The 11,529-nt window shown below is 42.3% G+C and overlaps 1 protein-coding gene across 1 annotated transcript in view; it reads left to right on the top strand.

Moving 5' to 3' along the window:
- The first annotated feature begins 74 nt into the window (after nucleotides 1-74).
- PRKCA (protein kinase C alpha) overlaps nucleotides 75-11,529 on the top strand; it is a 468,463-nt gene continuing 457,008 nt past the window's right edge. The window contains exons 1-3 of the mRNA XM_008067537.1: nucleotides 75-177; nucleotides 354-503; nucleotides 1,232-1,291. Coding sequence (XP_008065728.1) covers nucleotides 75-177; nucleotides 354-503; nucleotides 1,232-1,291 — 313 coding nt within the window. The remainder of the gene's footprint in view (nucleotides 178-353; nucleotides 504-1,231; nucleotides 1,292-11,529) is intronic.

Genomic DNA, 11,529 nt, shown 5'->3' with positions numbered 1-11,529 from the left:
CCCGGAGCACCTGGCGAGGGCGGGCACCGTGGTGGGCGGAGGGGAGGTCGTCCGCCGCCCGCGCCGGCGCCGAGATGCCGCGAAGGGGCAGCCTGCCGAGGCCCCCGCGGCGGCGGTGGGGTGGAGAAGGGCTCGCCGCCGCCCGGGCCGGCTGCTGGCTTTCCACTGTCAGCTGCCGTGAGGGGTCAGCCCTGGTGAGCTGGTGAGGCACTCAGGTCGCCGGGAGTGCTGTCGCGTGGAGAATACCGGTCTCCCTCTCCCGGGCGTCCCTGCAGCCTGGCTCTGCGTAACTGGGAGGCAACCGCTTGCGAGACCCAGGACCCACAGAGTTTTGCGGTGGGTTTTCCCCCCAGGTGTCTTTCGTTCGTGCTTCCACGGGCCCTTGACTTACGAGTCTGCTTCCATCGTGAAGCTTTGGCAGTTTAAAGCTGCAACTTTGGGTGGAGGCATGGTGTTTTGGGGCCGCGACCCCAGATTTGTCATAGAGGTCTGTGAAATACTTTGTAAGTTTAAAATGCTCTGTCAACGTGAGAGAGTGTGACACTCGACCTTTGGAGGAAATTTTATTGCAGTTCATTCTCGTGTAACGATAGTTGCAATTGAATGGCCACGTCAGGGTTCTCTGCTTACAGAGTAAGTTTTCTCAAGGCATTTGCACGAACAAAATAGCCTCTGTATGTGCTTTGAATGTTGTTGGTTCTTAAGAAAAAACAGATCATGATAATCTCAAATGCAAACAATAGGAGCAGTATTTCATAAAATCTTTCGTTAAGCCAAATGTAAATGTTAAAAGTGATACTGTTTGGCGATTTCTAGACAAGTAATACTTTAAACAAAGTCATGACAAATAAGCCACTTTTTGTTGTCTTTAGGAGAAAGCATTTTTCACTTGGTCTTTAGGAACAAAACTAAGCCACTTCCCCTTTTATCCTTAACGATAAGCTCCTTTTGTCACTAAAGTATTGTAGCCAACAACTTTGAACGTGGGCACATTTCTTTGTCTTGAAACTTAAGAAAATCGGAATGAAGCTTGGCACATTGAAATAGTTCAGTCATCCTTTACAGGCACCCTAGAGTGTCTTTCCAAGCTGAATCTCACAGTAATCTGACTAGATATTTAGAAATGTTTTTCCCGTCAAATCATCAAGTTTCATGCACAAACCTTTAACTCTGTAGCGTACTTGTCATATCGTTTGCTGAAAATATGGTATCCAACACAAAATATGTTAAGATATCTTGTTCTTGTTTCTGTTTTTCAGGGGGTTTGGGAAACAAGGCTTCCAGTGCCAAGGTAAGCTACCACATTGGATTTCATTTTTGAGTACAACGTGAAATAAGTATTTAAAACAGAAACAGTATTTCCAGTTATTTTTTCTCTGTGATCCAAAAAATATGTTATTTATGTACTATTCCTGAAATACGATGGCTATAAACTAAGCCTTAAAAAAAATCATATGGTATTGCCTGCTAATCTGCATATAGAGCTGCCTTTTTCTTCATAAAAAAAAAAAACAACCAAAAAATCCTTCCTATAATTTTATTTTTTGCTGAGAACATTCTTGCCAGAAACTGCTGTCTTTGTGTGGGTGTTGAGAAAAAATGGTCACTTTGTATTCATGGAGTTTTTCCTTCTTATTCTTCCTCCTTGTTTTTCTTCCTCATCCTTTTAACGTGTGTATTGGGTTGGATTCATTACTGCTAATTTTAGGCCATATCTCATTCTAGTAAGGTTTTCGTTTTGTTTAGGTTACTGATGGCCATCCAGAACAAAGTTTGCATTTTTTAAAGTTATGTTGCTGATATCCTACTGACTGATTGCTAGGGTATGACTGTGTAGCACACTTTTCTTTCATCTTAAATATCTGACAACATGTATAGTACTACCCATTGCATCCAGAAAGAGAGCTGTTCGTTTTCCCTCTGAGCTGATTTCACACACATCAGTTATCTGACGTTCATACTCTCCATTCTGTTTAACTTTTTCTTAAGCCAGCCTTATAGCTTGTGAAGGTATTGTAGGTTCATTAGCTCATTTCTCTGATTCTCCTGCTCATCATCTATATTGTGTTTATTTAGTTCTGGTTACATTTCCCATCTGGGCATAGATTTATTATTAAGGCAAGCGGAAAGTACATTCCAGCCTGGAAAATATTATCCTAACGCTGTTTAATATTAAGTGCATTAGAGAAAAGGCACGGTGTGCACTTTTTTACCGCTTTGAAATTGTGCATGTAAGTTGGTTACCTTTTAAAAACTTCTTTGAATTTGTGAAGTTGCTTCTTGTATACACTTTTTAGCACAGCAGTCCCTCAGTCTCCAACCTTTTTGGCATCAGGGACCAGTTTTGTGGAAGACAGTTTTTCCATGGATGGAAAACGGGGACGGGATGGGGGAGGGGGGATGGAGGGTGGTTTTGGGATAATCAAGCCCATGACATTTATTGTGCACTTTATTTCTATTATCGTTACACTGTAATATATAGTGAAATAATGATGCAACTCAGCATAAAAAAAGAGGTGCAGATGGAAGTGGTGAATCAAATAATGAGCAGGTCGCATTTAACAGGACTCAAATATGTGTCAGATTCTGACTTAAAGCCTGCCACCAGATGCAGCTGGGCAGTTGAGGTACCTCGACTTGCTCACCACTCCCTGACAGGAATTTGGTATGAGTCTGCAAGCAGTTGATCTATCGTGGTCTCTGTGCAGTTGAACCTCACTGCTCGTGTTAATCAGTCTGTATCTGCGGCCACTTCCCAGCATTAGCATCACCGCCTCAGGTCCAACTCAGCTCACCAGGCATTAGATTCTCACGAGGTGTGTGTCCCTAGAGCCCTCCCATGTGCAGTTCACAATAGGGTTCGTGCTCCTCTGAGAACCTAATGCGGCTGCTCATCTGACGGGAGGCAGAGCTCAGGTGGTAATGCGAGCAATGGGGAGTAGGTGTAAATACAGATGAAGTTTTGCTCTGTCGCCCCATGTGTGACCTGGTTTCTAACAGGCCGCAGTACTGGTCTGTGGCCTGGGGGTGGGGAACCCCTGTTCTAACATATTTTAGCTGGGGACACTTTATGATATGATTATTTATTAATACTTCAGGATGTGCTAAAAACCTTATTGATTAAATCACTTTGAGAGTTACATTTGGAAATCAAGGGATGTTCCTTTTAAAAAGAGGATAAAGCGAAAGGCTTGTGATACCAGTTTCTATAAAAGCTTAAAAGAAGATGTAGCTCTTTCTGGTTTTCCCTTTTTATTTAATTTTTAAACTTTATTTTAAAGATGTGGGGTAGAATTCAGGATTAGGCATACAATTGATCATTGTACAGGTAAAGTTTGGGCCTCCTCTTTCTGGTTTTCAAAGTTGTGGCCCTGAACTTTATAGGTGACATTGGGGTCCAGGCTTGAACATGATTTTAGGAATTTTGAAGAGGTGAGATTCTGGGCCAACGCACTTCACATCTACTGTTATTTTTGGTAAATTTTTTGGTTTGGTTGGGGAGAGGTATGGAAACCTATTGGGAAATTCCTTAAATAATTTTATTCTATTGTCCAGGAGAAAGTGGATTCATTATTTTAGAAGTGTATCATATTCTGCATAAAAATAATTCAGAATAAGATTATCCGTTTTAGGCTTGCTCATCTGAGCAGATTTTATTGGGGGAAATCTTAGAGTGACTGTATTATTAGGCTACAAGGGGGCTCTGCATGGCTTCCCCCAGAGAGCCTCTCTTGACTTTTTAGTGGATTAGCAGATTAATAGCATCATAACAGCATAACTTCCTTTTACTTTAAGTAAAAGTGAAATTCATAAAAATTTAAAACTGTATAAAACAAAAAGTGAAAGCGTATACCCTCATCTCTTCCCATCCCCGGGTATAACTTCTGCTTAAGGCAGCCGTTCATTCACTCACTCACACACAGTTTTTAAAAGAAGATCACAGTTTTCTATCATTCTGCAACTTGCTTTTTTTTCACTCAGCAGAATATGGTATATATATTCCTCCTTATCAAAACATCTGTTCTTGCTTGTACTGATTAGTGATGTGTCCTGTTTATTTACCCATTCCCCTACTGAAAGGCATTTTAATTGTTACTGAGTTCTCATGAGTACATATACCTCTGTTAAATCCTTGAGCACTAATATGGGTATTTCTACAGTAGGTACCGAGAAGTGTGTGTGCATAAATTTTAATGAGTACTGCTAAGATGCTCTCCAAAAGGATTTCAATTCACATTTTGGCATTAAGATGAGAGTTCCCCTTTCCTTTCATTTTTACCAGTGAAGATATTGGATAATTATATCTTTTACATTTCTTACCAATCTGGTAGGTAAAAAAAACGCCTTTATTTTCCACTTCCAATTCCTGGGTTATCGGTGAGTTTGAACATTTTTTCAAATGTGGTTTAGCCATTTGTATTTGTTCTGTGAATTGCCTGATTTTATTTAATATTTGAAACTCAGGATTTACAAACCTGACAAATTAGAGAAGTGACTATGTGCCTTATATACAGTTCTTTGCTTTGGTGAGCAATTTAACCTCAGCATTCTTTAAGTAACAAATTATCCTTGTGCACTTACAAATTTAATTCACAGAAGCCTTTTAAAGTAGTGTAATTTATTTGTAACATGCTGTCTGCTTGTTATATTTTGTTTAGTAACAAAATCTGTATTTCACTTCTAGTAGGCCTATGCTAGTCCAATGTACAGTATCTTATTGTTTGTTGTAACTTAATTAAGAAGGGTATGTTAGCTCAGGACAGTGCTTTTGATTCCAAAAATATGGTTAGCCAGCCTTTCTTATTTTGGCTCTTACCTCAAAATTAATCTTTCTCTTAACATCTGACCACTTTAGAATACTTAAGTTGTCTTTGAATGTTCTCTAGCTTTGTTTTTCTCTTGGTTCTGTTTGGTAGAGTTGTCATTCTTGTTCAGGAGAGTAACTCTTCATTCATGCCTTTGGCAGCACACCCTCTGGAAGTGGCAGCTAGAGTTTGAAACTGCTTTTTGTGTGTCTCTTGCATCAGAGTTTTATCACCCGATGAGGCAGCGTTTTCTTGCCACTAGTATGTAGTGTGTTGCTTTGGTCGGTAGATGAAATATCCGTAGCAAGTATATTTTTTCTTTTTTTAAACTAGGGAGGTGCATATGCTCCAGATGACTCGCATATTCATGTAGTACTTTTAGCTCTAAAATACATGTCATCATTTTACGTAGTAAATGAGGAATAGTATTTGCAGACCAAAGAAATACATGAGTTTTAGTCCTTAAAACTGGGTTTGTGACTGGGTGTGGCTATTAGGGAGGTTGAGGTGGAAGGATCGCCGGAGTCCAGCAGGCGGAGGCTGAGGTGAGCTGTGATTGTGCCTTTGCACTCCAGCCTGGGAAATAGTGAGACCTCACCTTGAACAAAACAAAACAAGCAAACAAAAAACCAAACAAACCCAGACAGACGGGGCTTGTAATCCATGCCATTTAGAATGCCTTGTCTTTGGCAGGCATTTGAAGCATTGAGGTTATTTCCCACTTCTTTCCTTCCCAAAGATGGAACGTAAATAGAAGCACGAGATTTTTCTGGAGAGAGATTTATGGGTCATTTCCACTTTCCTTTAATGGGCTGCATGCCTTTCTTATTTATATTGCATTATAGGTATGCAAAACTGATATTACTGGGGCCAGCAACACAGAATTTGCTGCCGGAAATGGTGAAACCCAGGGTCTTAAATGTTGGGGACAAGAAAGAAGAGTGTGTGTCAGCTCAAGAAGTATGCAGGGTCCTCTTAGGGTTCCTACGACAGGCTTGTCCCTCTGCAGCTCTGGAGTGACCCTTGCTGTGCTACTCAGACTTGCCTTCTGCGTTCTGACTTAGTCTTGTCTTCTGCTCATCTTCTGCCGGTGCCCATTTCGTCTCCTAAAGACTAGCAGAGACCTAGTCCTTGCCCCCTATTTTTTTTTTTCAGAGAAAGGAGAAGAAAGGGTGGTAGGTTTGTGTGGCCTGGACACTGATGAAGAGTCTCAAGTCTAGCAGGTCTGTTCCCAGTCAGGAGTTTCTGTCCTGTACTGGCTGCTTCCAAAAACAGTCATCACAGGGCTCGACACTCTTCTCCTCTGGGCAGTGGAGCGGAGGCAGTGCTATTTGCCACCCTCACCATTGGAGACGGGAAGGTGCCTGCTGGATGTTCTCCTCCTTTAGGCTGAGCGGCATCCATGCACTTGCTTCTCCAGTTACAGTGGCGGAAGCAGCTGCCCAAAATGTGACCTGCTCACTTGAAGTGCCAAGCGGTTACTTAGTTTGTGACACTTGCCTGACCTCTGCTTGTTTTCCCTACTTCTAAAATATTCTTCCTCTTTTGTTTACTATCACAAATTAAAGTGTCCTACTAGCCCCTGCTCTGTGATAAAGGTACCTGAAGAGATGGCATGAGAATTAAGCCCTGCCTTGACCATGACCAGCAGGAGCTTCCCTGAGCTTGGAGGGGTCTGCAGGGGACAAATTCATATTTCTGTGCTTTCAGCGATGCCCCTGTGAAGAGACTTTGAATTTTGCGTCACTTTCCTGCTGAGAACACACCACATACTGTAGTTCACTGGGGACTCCATCTGAAGCTCTGTTTTTTCCAGTAGTTAAGGGCTTAAAAATCAGCTTCTCTTCCCCTTTGCTGCTGACGTTTCATTCTGAAGGCCTGTTTCAGGGTATTTCAGATGTTTCCGCCAGCTCCCTTGAACAGAGTGGTGGTCTATATCCCTTCTGTGAGAAGGCAAGTGCATGTTTGAAGGAAGAGGAAGAGGAGAGTGAGTCTCCTCTTGGTTGTCTTGTGAACTGAGGGGTTACAGAGAACAAAACTGACCTGAGGTGACCTGTAAACAGGAAGGGGCAGTGGGGTTGAGCTGGCCACCTTCAGAAGCAAGGTGCACAGCTGTCCTTATCTGCCATAGGCTCTGAGAGCTGAGTCTTATGGGACACAGGTGCCAGGAGACAGAGGGGGCTGAGGTCCGAGCTGGATGGAACTGTGGAACTGGCCTACTGTAGCAGAATATCTGTCCTGCCAGGCGCTGAATTGACCAGCTCTTCAACTCTGTGGCCTCTGGCTGCCTGCTGGTTGTCAGTATTGGTGCCAGCGTTTTCCATCACCCTTTGTCGCCAAGATGGGGTAGCCTCTTGATGTCTGTTTTCCATGGGTTGCCTGTCTTAAAATTAGAAGCTGTGTTAACTGTAGATGGACTAAGGATTATCTATGGTTCTAAAAAGATAGAATCTGTGGAAGAGTGTGTGCAATTTGACACTCCAAAAGTTTTTCCACTAATGTCAGGTCAAAGCATTATTTCAGTCTCAAAGGTGAAATGCTCACTAATGCCTAAAAGACAGAGAAAAGTGTGGTGGGGTGGGCAGTTAGAACTGCTTTCCTTTTCCACAGTTACTTTTTTCTTCATAAAAATAAGTGAATACTTGGTGGAAGTAGGGATGCTTGGATAAAACTAGCGTTGGGTGTTTCCATTTGGTGCTGTACTCTTGTCATGAAATGGTTCTGACTAATGGCTTCCTGAATTGCCCCTTTTCTACTTGGTACAGGAAGTGGAAGTGTTGTCACTCACACATACCTGCTCGCCCATCAGAAGCTGGTGCTGGAGCGTATGGAGTGGCTGTTCGTACTCATGGGAGGTTGAACCCTAATAAGTGTATTGGCAGATGAATAAAAGTATTTACAGATGAATCTGATGTTTGAGCCTCCTTTTCTGTGAACTATATGATTTTCTACCTTCTGATGAGAATTTCACTTTCCTAGATGATATTATTATTATTATTATTATTATTATTATTTTTGAGTTAGTCTCACTCTGTCACCCAGGCTAGAGGGCAGTGGCACACTCATGGCTGCCACAGCCCCAACCTGCAGGGTTCAAGTGATCCTTCCACCCAGCCTTCCAGGTTGCTGGAACTTGAGGTGTGTGTCACCATGCTCGGCTGATATATATATATATTTTTTGTAGAGATGCGGTCTTGCCAAACTGGTCTCAAACTCCTGGGTTCAGGCAATCCTCTCACTTCCACCTCTCAAAGTGCTGGGATTGTAGGCATGAGCCATCGCACCCGGTGATATCATTCAATTTTTAAAAAGACATATTAACTTGCTCACGTGTTTTCTTTCACACAGAGTCAGAGTATTCTGTTCCAAAATAGCATCAATTTCACAGCTGCCCAATCAGAATGTAGTCCAGCTCCTGGACATTTGAAGACTCTTAATTAAGGCCTCCCGTTTTGCTGCTGGAGACGTGTCTGAGGAAGCCCTTCTTCTTCCCATCCTCCGGGCACTGTGAACAAAGTGCAGTTTCCCAGAAAGTGTTTTCTTCTTCAGTTCATCCCTCAGCCCCTCGTGTCCAGATGATGACTGTTTTGCCTGTGAGTCTTGGCCGAAGTGTTTGCTCTCCACGCCTTTCCTGACTTCCTCCTCTGAGTCCATCATGGGCGTCATCTCTACTTCTTTGTTTCCTTGCCAGCCTGGAGCACAAGGCTGGGCTTTATGTCTCAGCATTTCTCCAGTGTTTGATGCAGTACCTGGCACTCAGTAGACACTGTGTAAATATTTGTTGGGTGTGTGATTATATAAATATTAGGAGAGATGTGATATGAATGTCCATAACTGGAAAGATCACAGTGACTTCTGCCTGATCATTATTTAATTTTTTTGAAAGCTAGTTTATAATCCAAAGTTCCGTCAACTAGGGTAGACCTTGAGATGATTTAAGAAAAAGTACTTTCTGAAGCTAAGCATACTTATTCAAAAGAGAAGCAGAAACTTCTGATGTGTGTCTATAATAAGTTACATGTAATGCTAAACCTAATAAATTAATACAGTAGAAAAAAGCCACTTAACATGCTTTCTTTCTATCTTTAGAAAAGTATCCAGGCATTAGGAATGAACCCTTATTGCCACAGATAAATCACGAATGAGTTACAGCAGGGGGGGTCAACATCTTGGGTTCAGGATGAAAAATTAAAACCAGCTTTCAGCACACATATTTGGCATAGTCACTTAAATGCTCTATTTTACTTTTTTTTTTTTTGAGTCTGAGTCTTACTCTGTCACCCAGGCTAGAGTGTAGAGGTCTGCTCATGGCTACTGCAGCCTCCACCAGCTGAACTCAGATGATACTTCCACCTCAGCTTTCCAAGTAACTGGAACTACAGGTGCACACCACCCTACCCAGCTAGTTGTTTTTTTTTTTAATTGTAGAGATGAGGTTTTGCCAAGTTGTCCAGACTGGTCTTGAACCCCTGGGCTCAGACAATCCCTTTGCCTCTGTCTCCCAAAGTGCTGGGATTACAGATGTGAGCCACCATGCCCAGCCTCGAAGCCAGATTGTCATACTCCAGAGGAAGTTGTAGCTCAGCTTCATGGATTTTGTTGTTTTTAAAGGTTTTATGCCTGAACGGTTTTTGTGCCTCTGTGTGATGTGTGAAGGGATGTGTAGCAACGACAGAGACCGTGCTGGAGTGGAGCTGTCGTGGTTGAGTTTTGGTTGCTTTCGTTGTTCCGTTCGACTGAAGGGACAGACAGCGCATGTGTATTTGTGCTACACTGTGCCAGACTTTTAGGAGTGTTCACACTTATATATACCTTATATTACGTGCATTTATATACTCAGTACACATGGTGTATGTGGCTAGTATCCCCTTTAGAGATAGAGCAGAAGGATTCAGCCAGGCTGCTGGGTGGTGGCATGGGTTCAGATTCTAACAGTTCTGCAGGAAACATTCTTCAGAACCAAGTGGAAACTTTTTTTTGGTACTTATAAACCCTGGATTTGTATTAGGAGAGGAAAGCATGATACCATTAAGGGAAACACTGAAACATTTCTTGGTGACAGAATAAGATTTTACTGTCCTCTTCTGTCTCTCAGAACTTCCATGACAGACCCTTTTTTTCAGGTCTTGTTTTCCACCACGCTGGAAAACCTCATGCTAGACTTTAACCTAACACATGAACATTTCAGTATTGGCATGGTATTAACAGTCAGATGTGGTTGCAGTTGCTGTGACTGTGTTAAAAAACTCTTTACTAAATTATACCAGGGGGAAATGGTTTCTGGAAATAGATTTCTATCCAGAATAGAATGGAGGGGAATTATTTGACTAATTGTCAGAACAAGATGAGAGTCATTTAAGAGCAAGTTCACAAAGTGAGACTGACATAAGGGCAGTTAATCTTTAATGTCTTTATTTACTGTACCTTCCCCCATATCTACACACTTCTATTTTTGGTATTTTGAGAAGTATGAGATCCATCTATCTTGTCTGTGGTGAATCCAGTAGGTGGTTAGGAAATAAACATGAGGCTACAAATGTGAGACATGGAGGTGTGTTATAAATCAGTTTAGATCTGACTTGGACCAACTTGTTCAAGTTTGAAAAGTGGGGTCAGAGGGGACAGGAGTCTTGTTAGCAGTTGAATTCTGAGAGCAAGGTTCTATTCTAGCAATTATCTGACTTTTCCAACCATCAGTTTTCCTGGTGGTAGAACCCCGACGCTTACAGTGAAATACTGGGAGTGCCAAGAAATGTATATACATTTTGAAAGATGTTCTCTATCTATTACTTTGAGTTTGCCATAATCAGAAGTGTCCAGGCACTGATGGTAACCACTTCGAGCACCTCTTGTAATTGTGGAAGTGAAACATGCTTGTGTTCATCTTTTGTTAAAATTGGGTGTTACAATTTTAATACAGTTTTTTCCTTTCTTAAAATGTATATACGTGTTTTTGGCACTTTCTCTCTCTCTCTCTCATATATATATAAAATAGTGCAAAAAGTCTACGGTGTAGGGATTTTCCTAAATTTGACACACTGTAATTAATAACCAGGACCCATATTATAATGCTTAATGTTAGATGCTGGACTAAGCACTTCTCTTTAACTCATTTGATCTTCACAACAATTGAAAGAGGTAAGCAGGCCGGGCTCAGTGGCTCAACCTGTAATCCTGTGCTTTGAGAGGCCGAGGTGAGTGAATTGCCTGAGCCCGCGGGTTTGAGACCCGCCTGGGCAACTTGGCGAAACCTCATCTCTACAATAAATAAAAAAATCAGCCGGACGTGGTAGCGCGTGCCTGTAGTTCCAGCTACTTGGAAGGCTGAGGCGGAAGGATCACCGGAGCCCAGCAGGTTGAGGCTGTGGTGGCTGGGAGCGTGCCACTGCACTCCAGTCTGGGCAACAGAGTGAGACTCCAACTCACACAAAAAAAGAAGTAAGCAGTGTTGCTATTCCCATTTTACAGATGAGAAAACAGAGAGGCCTTGTAACATGGAGAGGTTTAGTAACGTGGCCACAGTCATAGTTACAAAGTGGTTGAGCTAGGATTCGAACCCAGGCAGTCTGGGTCCAGATGCCATGCTGGGAAGGTATGTGTTCTGCTGCCTCTTACCAGTCCCCTTTTCTTGGACGTTTTGTCACACGTAAATTATACCTTTGACTCGATCGTGGAGGTATTGAAGGATGAGGGGATGTTCAGCTTAGTAACACTTATGCACTTC

The sequence above is a fragment of the Carlito syrichta genome, unplaced genomic scaffold (assembly GCF_000164805.1).
Source record: "Carlito syrichta isolate Samal-C Ts95f unplaced genomic scaffold, Tarsius_syrichta-2.0.1 Scaffold309696, whole genome shotgun sequence".
In the NCBI taxonomy this organism is placed as follows: domain Eukaryota; kingdom Metazoa; phylum Chordata; class Mammalia; order Primates; family Tarsiidae; genus Carlito; species Carlito syrichta.
Note: the sequence above shows the minus strand (reverse complement) of the source record. Positions and strands in the feature narration are given on the sequence as shown.